Source organism: Hemitrygon akajei, chromosome 9, assembly GCF_048418815.1.
Source record: "Hemitrygon akajei chromosome 9, sHemAka1.3, whole genome shotgun sequence".
NCBI lineage: Eukaryota > Metazoa > Chordata > Chondrichthyes > Myliobatiformes > Dasyatidae > Hemitrygon > Hemitrygon akajei.
In genome coordinates this window covers 91,899,317-91,924,766 of record NC_133132.1, presented here as the reverse complement: position 1 = coordinate 91,924,766, position 25,450 = coordinate 91,899,317, and the positions used below count along the sequence as shown (strand labels likewise).

General features: G+C 39.7%; 1 protein-coding gene across 1 annotated transcript in view; it reads right to left on the bottom strand.

Moving 5' to 3' along the window:
- eys (eyes shut homolog) overlaps positions 1 to 25,450 on the bottom strand; it is a 1,854,977-nt gene that overhangs the window by 1,669,289 nt on the left and 160,238 nt on the right. The window contains exon 2 of the mRNA XM_073056513.1: positions 12,265 to 13,284. Within this exon, the coding sequence (XP_072912614.1) occupies positions 12,265 to 13,060 (796 nt within the window). The 5' untranslated portion in view covers positions 13,061 to 13,284. The remainder of the gene's footprint in view (positions 1 to 12,264; positions 13,285 to 25,450) is intronic.

Sequence of the window (25,450 nt, the reverse complement as noted above, 5' to 3'; positions counted from 1 at the left end):
TTGTTATGTACAGGTTACTGACAATGGTCACTTTTTTTCAGTACCAGATAATTGACATTATTCCCGCAACAGTCTGGTTTCCTTGCTGATGGATCCTGATGTATTTGCAAAAGGATGCAAAGATTGGCCAACAGGTAGCATATCACTTCACAGTGCCTGTGAATGGTGTTCAATTCTCACCACTGTACATAAGGAGTTTGTACATATTTCTCATGACAGCGTGGTTTTCCTCCAAGTGTCCTGTTGTCCTCTCACCTTCCAAAGATGTATGGGCTAGGGTGAGTAAATTATGGGCATGCTATGTTGGCACCAGAAACTTGGCAACACTTTTGGGCTACTTCAGCACATCCTTGGACTGTCCTGGATATTGATGCAAACAATATATTTCACTGTATACAGTATGTTTAGATATACATATACAGTGTAGACAGCATATATCTGTCTATATTAGCAATTAAAGCTATTCTTTGGTAGGGATTGTCATTGGGTGGAAAGCTTTCGGTCATATCCTGGGGTTGTGAAAGGAGCAAACTGAATGGAAGTCTTTCTTTCTTGGCAATCTTTATTTCCTGAACACACTTCCTAGCACTGTTGCAGCTGGACCACAAATACTCATCAAAACACTCCGTCTTTTGCCTAGGCAGTTGCACAGTGGCTTCTGACTATTAAAGCAGCAATTAAATATATTGACACCGGATGGGGCTTATTAATTTTATTTGGTGACCAGCCAGCTTCATAGAAGCATATTGACCATGTATCAATGAGTTACCATTGTTTTTTCAGAAATGTGGGTTTATCACTAGCATAATTCCTAACAACCGATGCTCAAATTGATAACAAAAATAATAGATTTTAAAAATCTAACCCAATCTGAGCTTCACCTTTGTACTTAGTTACAGAGGAAACTATCATGTTGCTGTGGTTTCCATGGACACAGACATGTGGCTCACTCTGTCCAATCCTTTCAGAACAATTATTACCTGTGCAAAACATTAAAACTAGGAGTTAATTATAATTCACCATCAACTTTAGCCCACTGACAGCAGCATTAACCTACAGACCTTTTACAGTTAAAGGAACTAATTACAATAAATGTCATGAAGCATTGTTAAATGCCAACTCTCATTTCTGAGCCATTTATTTAATAATCAACTGCAGACTAGGTTCGAACAAAAATGTTAAACTAGGTGCTAATTATTACGGTGGTTGTTTTGTTTCCTCCACAGTTCACCATTCAACCCTGCAGTGTTTTCTCTCTGATGGAGCAGTCCACTTACAGCTTATAGATATCACTGTGACACCACAAAACTTGGCAGGCACTTCAATTGCAAAGTCAGCAGGTTGCCTGTAATTCCAAGGAAAACTGTTTCATCTCACCACTATGGTATACTTAGTTTTAAACAGGCTCGTAATACGTTTAAATTGTTTTTGTGAAAGTCTTTTGGACAAAATAGGAAACAGATCAGTTACATCTTGGGGATGTATTCTGCTGTTTTAATACAATTGAGCCATTATGTACATGATTTGAACCTGACACTCATTTTAACCTTTGGTATGTCATCAAAGACTATAGCAAATTCCTACTGATGTACTGTGGAGAGCATTATGACTGGTTGCATCATCATCTGGTATGGAGGCACCAATGCACAGAATGGGTAAATGCTGCACAGGGTCATTGTACTCTCCGACAGCTTCATCATAGGCATTAGCCTCCCCACCATCGAGGACATCTTCAAAAAGTGGTGTCTCAGGAATGTCGCATCCATCATTAAGGACCCTCACCATCTAAAAATACATATTTATTTTACATATTCCTGTTGCAACTTATAGTCATTTTATTGTATTACACTATATCACTACTGCGAAAATAACAAATTTCATGACATATGCCAGTGATAATAAAACTTGATTCAGATTCTAAGCAACACACACAAAATGCTGAAGGATCTCAGAAGGTCAGACAGCATTTACGCAAGTTAATAAACAAACGACATTTCAGGCCAACAACCTTCTTCAGGTTTGAAACAGAAGGGGCCAGAATAAAATAAATTGGGGGAGGGGTATTTCAGAGCTTATTACATAGAGCACAATATGATGCAAATAACAGGCTACGCTCTTCACTATGGTTTATTTTCCCTCCTACTCCAACTTGGACATTTTTGAGTATTTTACAATCAAGTTGGAGTAAGAGGGAAAATAAAAAATTGTGAAGAGGGTAGCCTGTTATTGGCATTATATTGTGCTCTATGTAAAACAGTTGAGATAAGCTCTGAAATTCTAAATCCAGTGAAGGAGAAAAAACGTGATTAGGACCTGGGTACATGGAATAAAGCTGTGGCCAATGACTAGATCATGCTCCATCCTACCTTTATGTTTCTTTAAAATTCTGAACAATGGAACTGGAGAATGTCGACAGATACTGTCAATTATGATCCTTTATTCATTTAAGATCACTGCATCTCTGCATATTGACTAAATTCTTCTAGTATTTCTCCCAGTGATCTCCTCCTATTTCTACTGTCACTGGTAATCTCGCAGATTCCTCTACTTCATTTTAGATATTGGATAATGAAGACTCACACCAGAGAACAAGGGATAGGAAGATTGAGTGCTGGAAGGAGTAGTAAAGCTGAATATGAAAAATATTTTGTAAAGACCTTTGAAAATATATAAATATTACTGGTCGAGGATTGTAACTTAAATCCTAATCAGTGTTATTCTGTAGACTCAGTACTTTAAACAGCAAGTGTAACTTCCCATCTAAAAATCCATGATCATAGATCCAGATTTATTTAACACATATACAGTGAAATGTATCATTTGTATTAACAACCAATACACCTAAGGTTGTGCTGGGGCAACATGCAAGTATTGCCATACATTTTGGAACCAACATAGTATATCCACAATATACAGCAAAACAACACAAACAACAATAACAATAACAGCAATGACAAAACAACAACAGCAAAACATGCTCTTTTCCCTCACTTCCATCTTCTTATCCACCCACTCACACATACAAACAGCTGTTCAACCCTGGCACTCGCAAACATCAGGTCTCCAAACTCCAGTCCCAGGCTCATCCTCAAAGACATTAGGGCCCTTGACCTCTGCCCAATTCAATCCAGGGGCTTTGACCTTCAGGTCCTTCCCTCTCGACTTTGACCTTTGGCTTTGCCCTCTGGACCGCTGATCTCTGGGTATTGACACCAGTATTCGATGATGACGAGCTTGACTCTTGAGCCTTGACTTCTTGACTAACATGGTGGAATTTTGCAGGGGTTGGGGGCGGGGTACGGTTAGTTGTGACTCTTGACAGAATGGATGTCCAACACTAGATTCACTAAACTGTGTCCCCTCAACACCTGCTGCCAGCTTGGCCTCTGGGACCACTGACCTTCAACCGGGAGCACACCGCTCTGAACTCCAAACATCAGGTTCTGACCCTGACACGAACATTCCCTCATCCTTGTCCTAGAATCTTGACCAGTCCCCTAATTCCCCATGCTGTCTCCCCAAATTTATGCTTGCTAAACTAAAACAAAACTAGGTCAGAGCTACGACCTCGATGGACATTGCAGCTCGATGCCCTCTTGACTAGAGGATATGAAAACACACAACACTTAGTACTTTCAACTAGTTACAAGCAAAATCTAAGAATTTTGAAAAATAAGCAGATGGAACATAAACTATACCTGCTTGATGACAGTTGGTTAATGTGATTCAAAATCTGAATCTATTAAATAATTAAATTGGGGGAAATACATTTTGATAGAAATTAATGCAATCGTCATGGGCATGCGAGCAGCCATCCAACAGCAATGCAGGAAATTAATAAAAAAGTTTTTTGTATGGTTACTGAGCACTCCCTTAAGATTGCTTGACAATGTGATGTTATCAACACATCTACTAGCTATTAAACAAAGATATTTCTCAGTCCTGGTGGCCTTCCTGTGCATTCCACCTTCCTGGAAGCTGGTGGGTGCACTAGTTGCCTCTTCATATTGATGTTGTACAGGGAAATCCATCAGGATTAAGGCTGGCTTCCTTTCATTCCAACTTTGTAGGTTTTGGAGCGGTTAATGAGACCATAAAGGCAACTGCCGGCTCCTTCACAGAGGGCGGATGACGGCTGACAGAGTGACAGCTTGTGAAGTGATTGACACTTTCTGCTACTTAAATAGAGCATCTGTGTATCCCTAATGCACAGACTTAAGGTTCTTATTATCTGTGGTTTCAGGTGTTTCTATGTTTCTATGACCCACTTTAACGAAACAGCTCACTCACACAATTAATAATAGGACCAATCAAACCTCCTTTGTTAAATCTTAAAAAGGCACTGTCATAATGCAAAGATATATTATGAACATTTGACTGTTATGTGCCAGTTACATGGGCAGATATAGAGAGACAGGGATGTCCAGTTTTCCAGTGAATATTTGATTTCTTACAGGAGCAGAAATAACACTCACTTAAGTAAAATAAAAAAAAGTAGATAATTTGTTCTCTCTAGGGATTCTTTACATTGAGCAAAAGCACACCTATTGTCCACCAAAGTTCCCAAGCCCTCTGTCCTGTGCTCTTCCCAAGTCCCCAGAGAAACATATTGTTGGGTGGAGTCATCAACATAATAATTTATTGGGTATATTGAAGCTCTGTTGGTAACAATACTCCTGGGATCACAAATCACAGACTGTTGCCTGATTATTGTCCGTGACCCATTTTTTATACATTCCACAAACTAAACAAGAATTAAAAACAGTATTCTGAAAGCCACTGTGCTGTACCATCTGGAATGTTTCTTCTTCACAATGAGAATTCACAGATGAGTATCACCCTTACTTCCTACCCAATCTTTCAATTTCATCTAATGCCGCTCATGATGTAGCCCCAGAGGTCACAGAATGGAGTGATCAGCTCAATACTAATACATCTTAGGGCTTCAGAGTTTGGAGTTCAGTTCTTGTGCTGTCATAAGAAGTTTGTTCATCCTTTCCGTGAGGGCTAGTATTTCCTCCAGGTTCTCCGATTACCTTACACAGTACAAAGACATACCGTTTGGTAGGTTTATTGGTCATTGAAAATCATCTGTGATTAGGCAACAGCTAATAGGTGGGTTGCTGAGCAGTTCAACCTAATGGGCCGGAAGGGACTTTTCTGTGCTGTATATTTAAATAGAGTGCCTGGAAAAAATATTCTGCCCCTACAAATATTTTCGCATTTTGCTGTCTCATTTTCTAAATTTAAAATATATTGAAGCAGGATTTTTTGGGCTAATCTACAAGACATTGTTCATTATGTCAAATCAAAAGAAAAATATCAAAACCTGTCAACAATTTACTAAAAATTAAAAACAAAAATTGAGGCTGAAAAAGTATTCATCCCCTATGCTAACTTTTCTCAGGTGTAATCCTATGTATTACCTTACCAACTCACCCAATTTGTTGATGTAGAAAACAGGGGGATCACCTGAATAAATACCCTCTCTCTCTAGGAGACTCAACACTATGGTCAATTTTCAACAGACCAAACCAAAATGAAGACAAAAAGCATTCAAGGCAAGTCAAGGAAATGATAATGGAATAGCACAAGTCTGGGGAAGGGTGCAAGACTGTTATATTTTATAACTTCAAAACATTAAACTAATTCAAATAAAGAAATGAGAGTCTGAAATATGAGTCTTACTTTGTGTTTACTTTAAGTGGGGTGTGCAAATAACACGTGGTAGTGTGATGACGTATGCTACTCACGTATTTAGACATCTAACTCATAATAAATCATTTAAACAAATATGGATGCTTTATCAAACAATATAGTTACAATATTACTTAAATATTACTGAAATATTAAATACACAACACTTCTTGCTGCTTAGCTATAAACTGCCACTCAATATAGAATGCATCTTAACTATATATACAGTATACCCAATAATAAGATTAGTATGTTCAGATATTATCAGCATCATAAATTTTAATTGCTGTGAAAGATTTCTTACTCTTGTGGGATACTGTCTTTCCTGACAAAAGGAATCCTTCTGTTTGGCAGGTGAGACTTGTGGCTGTGATACAATCTCAAGTTCTGGGGCCTCCTCAGTGGTGGTTGTGGGAGTTGACCCTGAGCTAATCAAATTAAGTGTCCTGCCTTTAACCTGAAGGATATTTTTAAATTGAATAATGTACAGGAGTGAGAAAGAATGGCTGTTTGATTGGTGCCACAACAACCTTGTGCTAAATGTCAGCAAGCCTAAGGAATTGATTGTGGAGTTCAGGAAGCAGAAGTCAGGATAATACACATGAGTCTTTGAGGAGTCAGTGGTGGAAAAGATGAGTAGATTCAAATTCCTGGGAGTTAACATCGCAGAGGGTCTACTCTGGCCCAACAGTCTGATGCAACCACAAAGACAGTATACATGGAACTATACTTCATTAGGATTTTGAACAGATTTGGTACATCACTAAAGAGTCTTGTAAAATTCTACAGATGTACAGTGGAGAGCAATCAAGCTGAATGCCTCAGAGCCTGAAATGAAGCCTCCAGTACACAGGATAGCAAGAGGGTGCAGAGGGCTGTAGACTCAACCTTTTCCAACATGGGCACAACTCTCCATGCCATTGAGGACAGGTGGTATCCTAAGAAGGTGGTATCCATCATTAAATACCCACAGCATCCGGGACATGCTCTCTTCACCTTACCACTATCAAGGAGGTGATACAGCAGCCCTAAAAGCAGACAAAATGTTTTAAGAACAGCTTCTTACCCTCCATCATCAGATTTCTGAATGGTCCATAAACACTACTTCATTATTGCTTTTTATGGACTGGTTATTCATTTTTGAAACCAATGGCAATTCTTATGTCTCATTCTGTACTGCTACTGCAAAATAAAAAGTTTCATTTCATAAGTCAGTAATCATAAACCTGATTCCAATTGTGATTTCAATGTCACTAAAACATCCGAGTAGATAACAGGGTGCAGTATTTATAGAACTGGAAATAAAATCAAAGGTATAGAATTGAGAGTCAATCAAGGTAAATTATTAACGTAATTTCAATAAATCAGGCAACAAAGAAAAACAATGATTACTGCAATACTCCTGATTCCGTGAATATCCTTCAATAATCCTTTAAGCAATCCATTCTTGCCTGCACCACACTCTCACAGACTATAATCTTAACACTTTCAAGGAAAAGAGATGGGCAGTAAAACAACCTGGTCAAATTCTACTAATATCCATGAATATTTTTAAAGAATTTGCAAAAGTACCTATTGATAATATAGTAGCATATCACAACAGAAGGATGCTCTGTGTCTCAGAAGGCACATTAACCCAGAGACAGTGCACTGCAGTGCAACCCACTCGTTGATGCAATATTAATTTGGGCACAGGTCCCACGGCATTGTGCCTATCATGTTCAACCTTGCACCTTTCCTCTTCTGGCTGTCTCATTATGCAGCAAGCAATGAAACCTGGATAGAATAATGGTCATGGATTGCAGGGAGGTCAGTTACAGGTCAGTTACAGTTACAGGGATTAAGGATCAGGCCAACTATCTGCAAAAGGGGGGTCAGAATCACAATCAAATGAAGGAGTAGAGAAAAATATATGAAAATATCTGGCTTTGGCCTATGGAAACACTTTCTGAATAGTGGGAGGGTAATGAGAGTAGATCAGCATGCAGGAGAATCTTTCTTATCAGGTCCACTGCATACAGTAAGTAACTTAAGAGCACACCCTTTAAATCATATTCAGGTAGGTTTCATGAGCAATGTGAAGCATATTTCAACAAGTACACCAAGAAATTTGTATGTCCGTTATGCAACTGTGCAGATAAAGGTGTCTCTACAAATTTGCCAATGTTGTCTGACAAAAAGCATTGAGTAAATATTCTTCTTGCAGACAAATGCTGCATTGAGCAAAGACATTTTTCACTCAGTGCTTCTTGATTGCTCTCCACGTGAAGACTTCCCTGCAACTAAAGGAAATGTTAAAGGCAAAATTCAAACATTTCAATCAACTGTGGAAGCAGTGAGCAAACAAGGAACTCAGCAACATATTAAGTTCTGATTGGGAATTCAACCAAAGAAAGATAATCCAGGCTTTCCTCTTGAAAAGTACAGTAGAGTGAGGTTAGAATGGAATGAATTTCAGCTCTTATCATTCAGAGTGAGAGTAATGCTCTTATATAAAATCAGCGGCTACTTTATTAGTTACGTCCTATACCTAATAAAGTGGCGACTGAATGTGCATCCATGGTATTCTGCTACTGTAGCTTATTCACTTCAAGGGCTGATGTGTTGAGCATTTAGAGATGTTCTTCTACACATCACTGTTGTAACGCGTGGTTATTTGAATTACTGTCTCCTTCCCGTCAGCTTGAACCAGTCTGGCCATTCTCTTCTGGCCTATCTGATTAGTAACATATTTTCACCCACAGAACTGCTGTTCACTGGATTTTTTTTGTTGTTTTCTGCACCATTCCCTGTAAACTCCAGAGACTGCTGTGCTTGAAAATCCCAGGAGATCAACAGTTTCTGAGATATTCAAACCACTCCGTCTCGCACCATCATTTATTCCATGGTCAGTCACTTTGATTACATCTCTTACCCATTCTGATGTTTGGTCTGAACAACAACTGAACTGCTTGACCGTGTCAGCATACTTTTATGCATAGATTTTTACCACATCATTGGCTGATTAGATATCTGCATTAATGAGCAAGTGTACAAGTGTACAGGAGTAAGTGTATTTCTCCTATGACTATAGCACCCAACAATAATTATCTAGCAAATTATCTGTTTCAATCATAAAACAATATATTTAAAGCATATAGGAACCATATTTAAAGAGTTCATTTGTTATTTTCTAAATGTTTTTCCTTCACCCTCACAAATTAGCCAAAATCACATTATCTACTAGCAAAAATATCTTACAGAAATAATAAGTATAGGTACTGGAAGTATAGCTAATGACAACTCAGATCAAAGGGAGTGAAGAATGAACTAATTATTCACCTGTATGTGGTTGAGCAGTCGTATGACTCGGTAACAGTCAAAGGGAAGAGCATTTGTCTCAGTTCTACCCTTCTAATACTCACTGCTTGTTTTAATCGGACAGCACAACAGATAATTCATATTAAGAATGGACTTGCTTTCTTAAATGTGCTTGATACAATTTCTGAGCAAATTACACATAGCTACTTAGTGTTGTATTCCAGCTAAGGAAGCAACTTACACAAAACATTGACATTAGGATCCATTGGCACTACAGTGCTAATTGCTTAAAAACAGGAATGTATAACGCTGTTCAATAATACAGGCTACAGCCTGGCAAATACAACCTGCAAAGAGTTTGCTTGGGAAGCATGACTAACACTGTTTGTTGCTTCAGGTTTTGTTTTGTTGGGAATAGTTCACGGGGCCTCTCAAATAATACCACAAGCCCCATCAAATGCATCTGCCCTGGTTAATGAGGTTCTTCCACCTTGGCTCCACCGTGAAGGTATCAGATATCTAGCTCATCTATAGCTTTGAGTTGCCTGATAAAACTGAACGAATGCTGAGCACGTTATTGTAAAATGAGTGTTTTGTCATCTCAATGAAACAAGCCTTTTGATATCTGGAAACCAGTTTGGTTACACAGCCCCATCCTCATTCAAATTCAAAATTACCTCACATTTTTCACCAGCAAAGAAGCAGAAAGGCACTGAGAAATAGAAACAAAAGGCAGTGAGCATTATTAACATTGTTTCATGAACAAAATATCTCGGTAGAAGATGTACTTTTTGTGACAGTTGGTAAAATTCCATCTTCCCAGGAACATACTGGTGTACCAACAACACACACAAAATGCTGGTGGAACACAGCAGGCCAGGTAGCATCTGTAGGGAGAAGCACTGTTGACGTTTTGGGCCGAGACCCTTCATCAGGACTAACTGAAAGAAAAGATACTCAGAGATTTGAAAGTGGGAGGGGGAAATCTGAAATGATAGAAGAAGACAGGAGTGGGAGGGGTGAAGCTTAGAGCTGGAAAGGTGATTGGCAAAAGGGATACAGAGCTGGAGAAGAGAAAGGATCATGGGAGGGGAGGCCTGGGGAGAAAGAAAGGGGGAGGGGAGCACCAGAGTGAGATAGAGAACAGGCAAAGAGTGATTGTGAGAGGGGCAGAGAGAGAGAGAAAAAAGAGGGGGGAATAAATAAATAAATAAGGGATGGGGTAAGAAGGGGAGGAGGGGCACTAACAGAAGTTAGAGAAATCAATGTTCATACCATCAGGTTGGAGGCTACCCAGCAGGTATATAATGTGTTGTTCCTCTGTTATGACCTCAGCCCTCTCCTTTGTGAGAATCACAAGAGAGAGAGAGAGAGCCTTACGGTTTGGAATGTGGGCTGGTCGCTCAACAAGTCAAAAGCCTTGGACATAGCCATTGTCTTGGGAGACACCTTTGTGGAATAAGGAACTGGCCTACGTGCAGACCCTCAGGGCAAGGTGAGATGGGTGATGGGGGAAAGATTGCCTCACCCCCCCCCCCCCCCCCGACCCTGATGGACATCGACAAACCTGCCAGTCCAGATAAAAGGTGGGCTGCTGAGGCGGGGCCTCAGACGCACCAAAGGACACACGAAGAAGACACAATAGTGCTTCCCGTCGGAGCGGGAAGCCATTTTGAAGGAAGCCACGTGCGTTAGATTCCGGATCGGGAGTCTGTAGCTGGAACCAAAGGACAAACCGTTTTAACTAACAACAGGGATTTGCTTCGCAAAGACGACGGGCAAGTGTTCCTTCTCTCTCTATCCAACACGTGAAATGTCAGTGGTTCCCGAAACGGGGAAGCCTGCAGACTTGGAGTGACTCTTATACCCAGTTGGACTCAGTATCCCCTAGACAAAGATAGAGCTAATTTTTGATTGATTATTACTACACCTGTGCTTTAGATTGAGTTTTGACGATGTATATGATCTGAATGTTTTGTAGTAACCATACGTTTGTGCCCCTTTATAAATAAAAACGTTTGGAAATAGTAGCATCAGGCTTCAGCGGACCTATCTATCTTTGCTGGTAAGTCACCCGGTTACTGGGGAATGTAACACCTCCAACCTGACTGTGGCTTCATCTTGACAGTAGAGGAGGCCATGGATAGACATATCAGAATGGGGATGGGACGTGGATTTAAAATGTGTGGCCACTGGGAGATCCTGCTTTCTCTGGCGGACAGAGCATAGGTGTTCAGCGAAACAGTCTCCCAGTCTGCGAAGTGTCGCCTCACCTGGGAGGACTGTCTCCTCTACTGTCAAGATGAAGCCACACTCAGGCTGGAGGAACGACACCTTATATTCCATTTGTGTAGCCTCCAACCTGATGGCATGAACATTGATTTCTCTAACTTCCATTAATGCCCCTCCTCTCCTTCTTACCCCATCCCTTATTTATTTATTTATTTATTCCCCATTCCTTTTTTCTCTCTCTGCCCCTCTCACAATCACTCTTTGCCTGTCCTCTATCTCCCTCTGGTGCTCCCCTCCCCCTTTCTTTCTCCCCAGGCCTCCTGGCCCATGATCCTCTCCCTTCTGCAGCTCTGTATCCCTTTTGCCAATCACCTTTCCAGCTCTTAGCTTCACCCCTTCCACTCCTGTCTTCTCCTATCATTCCGGATTTCCCTCTCCTCCTCCCACTTTCAAATCTCTGAGTATCTTTTCTTTCAGTTAGACCTGACGAAGGGTCTCGGCCCGAAACATCGACTGTGCTTCTTCCTATAGATGCTGCCTGGCCTGCGGTGTTCCACCAGCATTTTGTGTGTGTTGCTTGAATTTCCAGCATCTGCAGATTTCCTCGTGTTTGCATTTTCAAACATACTGGTGTAATTGTACACCACCATCATGCACAGCAGCCTCACATCAGCCATTACTGTCTGGTATGGTATTACTGTCTGGTATGGTCACTCCACTGCAATGCACACACATTAAACCACTTTTTGTAATGCTGTTTATCGTGTATCTATGCACATTTTATTCCACACCCATACTTTAACTTTATTTTTTAGTCTATATTATTGTTGAATGTTCTTCTTTTGCATGTTGCACCAGCACACCACAGCAAATTCCTAGTACATGTAAATGTCCACGGCCAGCAACACTGATCCTTAATTTTTGATGAGACAATAGGATGTTGGGAGAAAGAATATAGATCTTAAAATTTTTCTAAGTAAATAGTACAACAGGAAATCAAATGCTATGTTGCAAAATGTGTAAAATGCCACGTACCTGAAAACTCTGGTGGACAAGTACAATCGTAACCTCTTCCTTCAAGACCTTCTCTCCTGTCTGCACAAGTACCTCCATTTAGGCAAGGTCTTGTTGAACAGGCATCATGCTCTTCACAGAAAAGACCAGTGTAGGGAACCTGGCAAAGGCAGTAATAAGCTGCCTGCCAAGGGTGTGTTTGACATTTTCCATGATTTGAACAAAGCGCTGAATGGTGAGAAGCTTTGCAGTATTCTGGTTTTATAGTCAGATTAATCCGAAGGCCAAGTCTACATAATGGAGGTCCACCATCCTGAACTTCTACAAGAAAATGCGTTCCAACAGTCAGCCACTTAGGGTCAATCCGCTGTGTGCCTTTTGCTCTTCTACCAAATAGAAGCTGGGATTTGGGAAAGCTTTTCTCAGAACAATTCTCAAATTCTGCCTCTGAAGCATTCGCCAAGTTCCTTCCATGCTTCACAAATGATGGATCTGGCAAAAGAAAAATGTTGACTCCCAATTGCACTTCCAAAGGGCAATTCTGGGCCAAGTTAATAAGTGTATTGCTGGAAGAAGTATTCCACATGCTAAGGCTCCAGCATTCTGTATAGAAGTCTGAGCATACAGTGTGGGTAAGTGTCCAGTTCACATGAAGCTGTTTAAGGTCTGGATGCCATTCAATAACCTCATCTCGCTGACACACTTTATGTCCATTAGCATTCCAATTTGGGAATGAATGCAAGATACAAACTGCTGTTATAGCTTGGAAATATGTGGTGGCTGCTTGAATCATGTGGGCTCTAGTTTTGCCTGTCATAATTTCCAATCAATAAAATCAGGAACAATAGAACCAGTTTTCCCATAAGCTCAGTGTTTTTTTAAAACCGTGACAGGTAATGATGAGAATCAGTATGTGATCTGCAACCAGGAGCTTGCACATCTGTCTCTTCGTCCAGTAGATTGGAATATGATGTACTTTCCTCCAAGGTACTGACTCTAATATTCTATTTGTTCAAATGCACCAGGAGGTTGGAAGTGCGTCTGAAGAAGAGAAGAAGAAAGAAAGTCATTAAGTTGCATGAACAATCACTTTAAAATTGCTCAGGGTTTTAATGATCCCTCCTTGAAGCAATGCCACAACGTTTGCACTGGATTCACATTCTCTTCATTTGAGAGCAGCAGGGAACATTATATTCACATTTATCCTGCTCTGTTGTATAATCCTTTCATTACGTAACTCACCTCTGCATAAAAGACCAAACAATTTCAAATTAAAAATTGAAGAATGGGAATAGATTATTAAATATCTTCAATCAACACTTTAAAATAAAACATTGATTACTATTCACAAAAACAGTGGAGATATAGTAATTTGACTTGAAATTCACTTTCTTAGAAGTGATATGGATTATTTCCCAAATGCCTCCCCACCACCCTCTGCAGTCCCAGAGTAATTGTCAATCATGATATTCATTCACAGAGGAGCAATTACACATTTGTCAATTCAGGCACAAACTCAGAGAGAGCTGTGTGTTTGATTTGGGTCAGAATTTATGACAGTAGCCGCAAACTAAAAGATAAATAAAAGTCAATAAATGGCATGCTTTTTTCCACCCTTTGAATCTAACTCTACAGAAATGCTGAAAAATGACAAATTTTGAATTATCTTGCATAACATTAGTAATTCATAATTTGAGGAGTTTAATTTTCAGTTTAGCTGAAATAAGATGCTTGTTCAGGAAGTTGACCAAAATACACATACATTAGTGTTTCTTTATGCTCTGCTAATGAGAAATAATGATGTCAATGGAGCAATAGGTGTTTATTTTTTATCTAAATGTAGAACTATGGGATGATTTACAAATAAACATTTGGCTTGAGTTTTTATTGATACTGAAATTCGACTCCCCTTCGAGGATAGTTTCTGTTGCAGCCTGGCAGACTTCTCATATAGAATGGTCCATAATAGCAGATGATTCCATCTTGGCAAGAAGCAAAGGCCTTTGGGGAAGATTGCAGCTGTAAATCTGACCTCTCTCCTGCTGGCTCAAAAGAGTTCTAAAGACATCACTGTTACTGCAAAGGAGGCTGCTTCCCCTTTCAGTAGTTGATGATAGCGAGATAGAAAAGAATTCAACCTAAACCAAGAAAAATAATAGTTCTTACTTCCTTTCAAAAATAAATTATTTCTATAAACACAAGAGATTCTGCAGTTTCTGGAAATCTTGAGACACACTGAGCAGGTGGAACTCAGCAAGTTAGAGCTACTTCAGTAGTTGCGCTTCAACTTCCTGTACTGTCTCGTTCACTATTTTGATGCTCATTTTTCTCACTTAACTCAGCTTAGCAACTCACCCAACATCCACTGGATGTTAATGTTTATTCCTACAGTGGGAATATAAAGACAAAAGGGGCACAGCTGCAGACATTGTTATTTATTGAGATACAGTGCAGAATAGGCCCCTCCAGCCCTTTGAGCCATGCCACCCAGCAATCCCCCAATTTGATCCTAACCTAATCACAGTACCATTTACAATGACCAATTTATCTATTATTTAGTATGTCTTTGGACGTTAGGAGGAAACCAGAGCATCTGGAAGAAACCCACACAATTACGGGGAGAACGTACAAATTCCTTACAGGCAGTGGCAGGTATTGAACCCTGGCCATTTGTACTGTAAAGCATTGTGCTAACCACTATGCTACCATGCCACAATCTGCATAACAAAACTGCAGCCAAGGTATAAACAGAAAGAACACAAACACGAGAAAATCAGCAGATGCTGGAAAGCCAAAGCAGCACACAAAATGCTGGAGGAACTCAGCAGGTCAGGCAGCATCTATGGGGAAGAGTAAGTAGTCTACATTTTGGGCTAAGACCCTTCTTCAGGACAGAGCAGAAGGATGTGTCTTCAGTATTAGCTTCCCTAATGCTTTAACTTCTTGTAACTCATAATCCTGCTGTCTCAGAGCTCCAACGTCTCTGGCCTCCCTCACAGAAAACTCTCACTGTTCCTCCATGGCATCAAGCCTTCAGCTGTAAATCTTTCAAACTGTTCTTTTTCCTTCATTTTCAACAGTTTACATTGCACTATGTCCTTTCAGTCAGATATCTCTGCTATCTTCTCTGACTTTTTTTTGTCTGCCTTCCTCCCTCTATATATTAAATTTTGTTTCTTCTACAACTTTCCCTGGTTGTGAAGGAAAGCCTGAAACATCAACACTGTCTAAACAGATGATATCTGATCCTCAAGGTATTCCGTGCAGTTCCATTTTTATATTCTAAATTTGGCAATTTGTCCATGAACCCTCTGTCTTTGCAGATTACTCTTGTGCTTTAAGAGACTTTATAAAACCTACCTCCTCCTGCAATATAATATTATGTCTGATAATACTCTAGTGTAAAATTATATCTGTAAGCTCTTTGAGGAGGGATTGTGCATTGTGGCTAGCTTAAGGGAACAAATGTCATGTGATTGTGTACTCCAGGATAGGTTACTGCGCTTGTAACCTCATTGAAGGTTGACTACCTGTTACGTACACGCACCCCTGTAAAAGTATCAGCAACAATTACAGTTTTACAATGGTGTGATAAGAAAGTTCAATTCAGTTCAAATGCGCAGGTTAATTAATGCGCGATGTTTGCAATCCAAAGGCGAATGTTGTGAGAAGGCAATTATGTCGATATTCCACAGCTTCCACGACAGCAAAAATAACAATAGCAGTAGGTTTTATCTCCATGTTGTTCCACTCCACACACGAAGTATCATCAGCAGTGATCTTCAATGAATATCCTTTCAACACAAGTGGTACCACACCCGAATTCAGCTACAGGACATCTCGAAGTGGTGGCCACAGGATACTCAAACAGAATCCACGTATGGATTATCACCAGCAGTAGCTTATCACAAAGGGGACCATCTTCAAGGGAACAACCACCGAGGCAAGGGTTGACACACTGGTAGAGTCCACAAGGTTACCCCAAACACACAATGTGATAGCCACTTATCCAGTTCCACGACATATGAAATAACTCCAACAGTGATTTGCCACAGAGGTGCCTTTCTTCAGTGAACTACCACACACAGACAAAGGGGAAACACACACGAGATATTCACCATGGTTTCCCCTCACCAGTGAATGCACTCCTGTGGATGAACTAGGTGACAATCACACTTTCGTAGCCCAATGGAAACAAACTCATCCTCACGGGCTACTTAGAGAGAGACTCCAAACAGTGATCTCTTTGTCACTAGGTGTCCTCTGTTTCAAACCTTCCTCTCCTCTCTTCTCTCTCTGCAAACTTGCTCTAGTTGCAGAAACTTGTGAGAGTCATTTACCAATACTCAGGATCAATCTTAACACACCCCTTTTGGGCTACTGAAAGTTTAAACCAGTGAGCGACTCACTGGTGTCTTCCATTAACCAAATCCACCTTGACTCTGAGCTGCGTGTGTCTGTGACTGTCCTTGTAAAAAGTAAACAGGCTGCAGAGAAACCATAACATTCGATTGCCCATTAAATAACTCCACCTCTCTCCACCATGGTAACCAAGCAACTCTGCAGTCAGCAGAAATCCAAGTGTCCAAAAGTCAATCTCAACCTCCTGGCATTTTAAAGTGACAGTCCACAGAACAAATGAATCCTAGGGGTACATAACACAACCATAATAAATGCATTCAGTTTAGTTGAATTTCAGCATCAAAATGAGAGAAGGGGAGATAGTAGCACTCAGCTGTAGAACATGAATCTTAACTTTCTCTACAACTTAAAGGTTATTTTCTTTCTTAACCAGTTAAGATAAAGGGTCTTTGACTAATGATCTGTCTGTTTCCCTTTCCACCACTGCTGCCAGATCTACTGAGTGTTTCTAACATTTTGATTTTGTTTCAGGTTTCAGATCTGTAGTTTTCCTTTTTTAAGGGCTGAATTCACAGAAGTAAAGACAAGAAGGAATGGTTTGCAGCCAGGAGCTACTAGGTACCTTCAATTTCTGCAGAATTAGTTTTCTGGAAAAGTAATTAGTAGAGATTGGAGGAATAATAAAAGACTGCAGCATTCTATACTGGTTTAGCACTTCTAATAGCTCAGCACACTATGGCATTATCCTGAGCGACACATTCACAAGCTACTCTGTTAGCATATTCTTTGGCATTCAATGAAAATGTTGCGGAGGAGCACTGCACAGGATCAGAAAAATCAGCAGAAGGTTGTAAATTCAGCCAGCTCCATCACGGACAGTAGCTTCCCCAGCATCAAGGACATCTTCAAAGGTCAATGTCACAAAAAGGTTGCATCCATCATTAAGGACCCTGACCACCCAAGACATACTCTCTTCTCATTATTACCACCTGAGAGAGAGGATATAGGAGCCTGAAAACACACACTCAATGTTTTAGGAACAACTTCTTCCCCTATACCATCAGATTTCTGAAAATCAATCAACTCATGTATACTACCCTAACTATTTTCGCTGTCTTTTAAAATTATATGTATATATATATATCTCTTATTATAACTTGCAGCATATTTTATTTATTAGACTGTACTGCTGCTGCAAAATAACACATTTCATGATATTTGTCAATAATATCTGAAATGCTTTCTCATTCTTCGTTTACTAGTTTATCCCCTTTAATATACAACATTTAAACATCAAATAACAAATTTGTCTTTTGCCTTTTGCAACATCACAGCCAGTATCCACACCTCTCTACTACCAAAAGGATCAGCAAATGTTCAGAAGGGAAGAGATAAGTTCAAGCTGTAGAACCTTGTCTCAGTGCTCTATTGAAAGTTTCTCATGTATTTCTCCTATTAAATTTACCTGATTCTTTTTAAAATCATCTTTCAAACTCCTGAACAGCCCTGTGTGAAGGTAGTGGCGGACAACTTTGGAATAATAGCCATGATGTCCTTCATTCTTGAACAGTTATGCAGGGAAGTTGACAGAACCACCTCTCCCCATGTTGGTAATATGCTTTTAACTGATGAGAACAAGCTTATGTCAATGCAACTTTCTGCCAAATAAACAACACAGAAAATCGTTTACGCAGCAGTATAAATTGATAGCAGTGATTGAGGTTGGTGATAGTAATTGTGCAGAGCATAAACAAATTAGGTTTTCTGCAAATCTATAATTGACGCCCACCATTGGTCAGAGATAAATTGAAGGCTTTTGTTTTCCTGGATGTATAATGACATCCGGTACTAACTTAATCAATATTATTCAACTTGAACATTAAACAAGATGCTTCACAATATGCAGAACTATACAAGGGAAAAAAATAATTACCTCTGCTGTTTGTAATGACAAAGTGCATTATTGAGTATCCTAGCCCCAACAATAGCACTTGTAATTTGAAGGTATGTGAAACATTCTTAGAGGCCTCTCATTGACTAAGTGCATTGTTGGGATTCACTTTATTAAGATCAATAACCGTGTCCATAAATATACATTGAGTCATTTTATAATGATACTTTACTCTATTACAGGAAAGTCATCTCTCCCCAGAGCTGTGAATTAGCCAGGAATCAATTTAACTTGTTTTAGTATTACCCAGTTATTCAACACTCGTAGATACACATCTACAGGGTAAGGACAAGGAACTTGAGTTTTGCCCAGATTGATAGAAAAGTAAACTAACTGTTGTTTATTTAAATAGTTAATGCCACTGCACTGTGTAATTTTGAAATAAGCAGAAAATGGCATTTCTTTATGACAACAAACAAAAATAAAGACAAATACTGTACATATTCACAGGGAGAAACATATACAGACAAAAACACATAATTTATGTTTCCTTTGATACTTCATTTAAAGATAGACAATGGACCAGATACCTACATGATAGTATGGTGGCTGTGTGGAAGACTATCAGACAGCCTGTATATCTAACTTTGGAAGAAACCTCACAAATGTTACATTCAGAATAAGTGATCTGCAACAGAAATGAAGTCAATTAATTTCATTCCTCAATCATTAATAAATGCTTTACCTTCTGGTGCCACACAATGTCCTTGCTTGAGGAAGCTAAGTGGAAATTTTGTAAAAGTATTCGAATAATAAGCAGAATTAATACAGCAGATATCTGAAAGCAGTCAATATAATTGTATCCACAGAGAGGAGAGTCAGTGACAAGAGGACAAAGATAAAATGCACTTAGCAAAAATGCCAAACGAAAGTGAGGAGAATTTTGATTTTCTCAGCAAGAAGAATGTACAGCAATGACAGTAGAGTTAGGATATAATATGGGAAAATAGGCATAACTTCTAGCTCTTTCAGTGAGCCAGAACGTGCCCAAAGGCCAATTGAACAACCGGACAGCATGATTCCACTTCAACATAGGATAAAATCAGATTCTCTTGTTCATTAGAACCTGCATTGATGCAATGTAACAGATGATGAGATTGACCTTCTATTCATCACATAATTAGAATAAAAGAAACAAAGTGCAAACAGGGCTACTTGGGATTGTGACTTTTTGACTGGTTATAGATAACCTGCTGTAAAACATATGAGGAGCATTTGATGGACCTGTACTCGCTGCAGCTTAGAAGAGTGAGTGGGGATCTCATTGAAACCTATAGAATATTGGCAGGCCTAGATAGAGTCATAGAGAAGTACAGCACAGAAACAGGCCCTTCTAGTCCATGCCAAAACCAATTTAACTGCCTACTCCCATTGACCTGCATTGGGACCTCCATATCGCTACTTTCCATATACCTATTCAAACTTCTCTTAAATGTTGACACTGAACTCACATTCATCAATTGTGCTGGCAGCTCATTCCACACTCTCATGACCCTCTGAGTGCAGAAGGTTCAGCTCATGTTCCCCCTTAATCCATGACCTCTGGTTGCAGTTCCATTCAACTTCAGTGGAAAAAGCCTGCTGGCATTTACTTTATCTATACACTTAATATTTTTGTATAACTCTATTAAATCTCCTCTCAATCTTCTATGTTCTAATTAAACAAAAACAGTCCTAACCTATGCAATCTTCCCTTATAACTCAGGTCCTCCAGACCCAGCAACATCCTTGTAAATTTTCTCTGTACTCTTTTAGCCTTGTTTATATCTGTCCTGTAGGTAGATGACCAAAACTGCACACAATACTCCAAATTAGTCCTCACCAATGCCTTATAGAACTTCAACATAACATCCCATCTTCTATACTCAACACATTGATTTATGAAGGCCAATGTGCCAAAGACTTTCTCAATGACCATTTCTACCTGTGACACCACTTTTGACGAATATGTACCTATATTCCCCGATCCCTTTTTTCTACAACACTCATCAGTGCCCTACCCCTGACTGTGTAAGACCTTCTCTGGTTGGTCCCACCAAAGTGCAAAACCTCACACTTTTCTGCATTGAATTCCACTTGCCATTTTTCAGCCAGTTTTCCCAGCTGATACAGAACCCTCTGCAAACCATGATAGCCTTCCACTCTGTCCACTGCACCCTAATCTTGTTGTCATCCACAGATTTGCTGATTTAGTTAAACACATTATCATCCAGATCATTGATACAGATGACAAACAACAAAGACCCAACCCCCATCCCTGCAGCACACCACTAGTCACAAGCCTCCAGTCAGAGAGGCAACCATTTACTATCACTCTCTGGCTTCTTCCACAAAGCAAATGTCTAATCCAATTTATTACCTCATTCTGAATGCTGAGCAACTGAACCTTCTTGACCAGCTTCCCATGTGCACCTTGTAAAATGCCTTACTAAAGTCCATGTAGACAACACCCTGCCTTCATCCTGGTGACTTCCTCAAAAAACTCTCTAAGATTAGCTAGACATGGCCTATCATGCATGAAGCCAATCTGACTATCGCTAATCAGTCCACATCCATCCAAATACATACACCTGGTCCTTTAGAATACCTCCCAATAATTTTCTCACATTTGACATCAGGCTCACTGGCCTGTAATTTCCTGGTTTATTGTTAGAGCCTTTCTTAAATGGAGGAACAACACTGGCAATATTCCAATCCTCTGGTACCTCTCCTGTCTCTGAGGATGTTTTAAGTATCTCTGCCAGGGCCTTAGCGATTTCTGCACTTAATCCAGTATCATATGCTCTCTCATTGGGACTTCTACGTACTGATAAAGGAAACTTACCTGAACACAGTTGACAAACTCTATCCCATCTAGTCCTTTTACAGTATGGGATTCCCAATCAGTGAAGTGGAGAGGATGTTTCCCATAATGGGAGATTCTGGGACCAGAGAGAATAGCTTCAGAATACAAGGATATCCTTTTTGAATAGAGATGAGAAGAAATTTCTTTAGCCACAGTGAATCTGTGGATTAATTGTAACAGACAGCTGTGAAAGCAAGTCATTCGAATGTATTTAAAGCAGAGGTTGACAGGTTCTTGATTAGTAAGGATGTCATAAGTTACAGGTAATGTGGAAAAGTCTGGAGAATAGAGTTGAGAGGAATAATAGATCAGGTATAATTGAATGTTGGAGTAGACTCAATGGGCCAAATGGCCTAATTCTGTTCCTATGCTTTATGTCTTTAATTTTGTAAAAGTGGATTCTCTTTTTATGACAGATCAGATTTACAGTTCAACATACTGTAAGTTGGAAATATCCACGAGTCAAGATCTATTTCAATAAATCCTCACAGCAGTGTTCTTTCAGTCAGTTTCCTACCTACTGTGGATATACTCTGTGGCTGCTTCAGCAGAGTTAAATGATCCACAGCCCAAACATCCTAACACCAAAAATACTGATAAGAAGAATGGAAGTGTATTCATCAAGGAAAATGAGGCAGTCAACACCTGGAGATAGAAGTACTTTGATGGATGGATAGAAAAATTAATTTATGAGGATGTTACCAGCACTAGAGGACCTGAGTTATAGGGAGAGTTTGGCCAGGCTAGTAAGAGTGTTTGGGTTTAGTATATTATGTGTGTTCTCTCCATGTGGACTGTTGGATCTTTGGGTCAAGACAAACAGTCTGATAGTTGTCTGAAATGATGGCAAAACTGTTCCAACCACATGAAATCAGAACACAGCCATCAGAACACTCATCTCCCCTTGATAATAAGTTAAAAAGATCTCATGAATAATGAAAAACAACTGGGCCTCCAGGAAAAAGCAGCATCCCCACTGGTTTCAAAACTTGGAAGATCTCACAGATATTCACAGGCTCATCTCCCTCATTTGGGAAGGGAAGGACTTTCCAATGAAACTCAGGGACCTTGCACTTATGACAAGCTTCAAATAAAAACTAGATCCATTCAACTGCAAGAACTACAGAAAGATCTCCTTGCTGTCTACCTCTGGAAAAGTCAGCACCAGGAACGTCCTGATCTTTTTCCTCCCTGTGATCAATGAACTGCCTGCCAATCACATTATGTATTCCATCAGTCTAAAGACACATGATCTTCAACTGCAAGAAAGTGGTGGAGAAAAGCACTTAACATCACAGATTGATCCTTCTCTCATACAAGACTCTGACTGTCATCAAAGGATGGGGGGGGGGGGTGGAGGCAGATGAATCGAATTTTGCTGCACTCATTACATTCAGTGCTTGTTTCATGGTGGCATAAATGCCATGATTCTAACCAATGTCTACGAAATACACAATCCCAATGCAGACTGGTGTTAAGCAAGACTGTGTTATTGCCTGAAAAATCTTCTCAATCCTGAACACAGTATTGCACTTTTTTCTAATGAGTCTCCTGTTGAATTGAAGCTTTTCCACAGAGTAAACAGGAAACTGTTCATTGGCCAATTCCAAATCAAGGTCTCCCCAAAAGTAGTCAATGAGATGCAGTGCTGTATAACACTACATAACACTACTTAACACTGTTAACACTTGTACATGTGTATAACTGCAGGCTGAGATCCAACTGATTGTTGATTCATTCACTAAAGAATACAAAAACATGGGCATTGCACTTGCAACTACAAAAATAATGTCTCCTCCTTACAGCTTCCCCTTGCTGTACAGCACGTTCACCCTTACTCCAAACAGAGAAAGTCCACAAAGAGACCCTAGTAAACATATACCTCTTTCCCATCTTTGCCGGCACATTTAGCAAGACTGATGAAACTTATTAATGGCTTTGGAATTGGTTTATTATTATCATCACGTGTACTAAGATATAGTTGAAAACTCAGTTTTGCATGCCATCCATACATATCATATGAAAACTGAACTACATTCCAGAAAGATCATTACTAATGCATCCATAATCTCTTCAGCTACCTCTTTCAGAACCCTGGACTGTAGTCCATCTGGTCCAGCTGACACATCTACCTTCAGGCTTTTCAACTTCCTAGCACCTTCCCCTTGATAATAGCAATGGCACTCACTTCTGCCCCTGACACACTTGCATTTCTGGCCTTCTGCTGGGGTCTTCCACAGTGAAGACTGTTGCAAAATTCATATTGAGTACATCCAACATATTTGTGTCCTCCATTACTATCTCTGCATTGTCATTTTCCAGCAGTGTAATATCCACTTGCAACTATATTTTACTCTTTACACATCTCATAAAACTTTGTGTATCCTCATTTATATTATTGGCTAGCTTACCTTCATATTGCATCTTTTCTCTCTTTATGGCTTTTGTAGATGCCTTTGTTTAGTTTTTAAAACCTTCCCATTAATTTTTGCTATATTATATGCCCTTTCTTTTGCTTTTATACTGTCTTTGACTTCACTTGTCAGTCATGGTTTCCTCATCTTCACTTTAGAATGCTTCATCTTTGGGATGTACTTATCTTGCACCTTCTGAATTTCCCCAGAAACATTAGCTATTAGTGTTCTGGAGTCATTCCTGATGTTGCCCCCTTCTAGTCAACTTTGGACAGCTCTTCTCTCATACGTCTGTAATTCCATTTATTCCTGTGGAATACTGATGCATCCAACTTTAGTTTCTCCTTCTCAAAGTCAAATGTCAAAATACATTTATTATCAAAGTATATGTACACTGTGCAACCTTTGGATTTGTCTCCTTACAGGCCACATCAAAACAAGAGACCCAAAGAATCCATTAAAAAAGTACAAACACCCAATGTACGGAAAAGAGAAAAAATTGTGCAAATAACAAAAGTAAAACAAGTAGCACTTAGAATGAAAATGAGTCCTCAGACACGAAGCCCAGAGCAGCCAGAACGGGCAATATGAATTCTATCATATTATGATCACTGCCTCAAAAGGGTTCCTTTACTGTAAGCTTCCTGATAAAGTCGGGATTTCTACATGATGCCCGATCCAGAACTGTCATTTCCCTAGTGGACTCAACCACAAGCTGTTCTAAAAAGCCACCTTGTAAGCATTCTACAAATTTCCTCTCTTGGGATCAAGCACCAACCAGATTTTTCCAGTCTTCCTGCATATTGAAATCCCCCAAGGCAGTCATAACATTGTCCTTTTGACATGCAATTTTTGTCACCCTTTGTAATTTGTAGCACACATCATGGCTGCTGTTCAGAGACCTGTAAATAATTCCCATGACGGTCTTTTTACCCCTGCAGTTTCTTAACTCTACCCACAAGGATCTTACATCTTCTGATCCTATGTCACTTCTTGCTAAGGATCTGATTTAACCTTTTACCAACAAAGCCTGTCCATCCTTTCTGTATACATGCCAGCCCTTTCGAGCAACATGTATCCTTCAGCCATGACTCAGAAATGGCCACAACATCAGACGGGCTAATCACTAACTGCCCTACAAGATTATCTACCTTTTTCTGGATTCTGCATTCATGTATAATATCTTCAGTCCTGTATTCATTACTATTTTTGATTTTGGCCCTCTGTTACACTTTAACTTATTTCACTGACTGCAATTTTGTCCTATCATTTGCTTATCATTTCTCACTACACATTACATCTACTTTTATACCAACTACCTCATACTCAGACCTGTCACTCCGGTTTCCATGCCCCTGTCAAATTAGTTTCAACCCTCCCTCACAGCTTTCGAATAAGCTTGAGTAACATTGATAGAATGCAAAACTGGGCTGAGAAGTGGCAGGTGGAGTTCAACCCAGAATAGTGTGAAGTTCTTCATTTTGTTAGGTCAAATATGATGGCAGAATATAGTGTTAATGGTAAGACTCTTGGCAGTGTGGAGGATCAAAGGGATCTTGGAGTCCAAGTCCATAGGATGCTCAAAGCTACTGCGCAGGTTGACTGAGTGGCTTAGAAGGCATACGGTACACAACA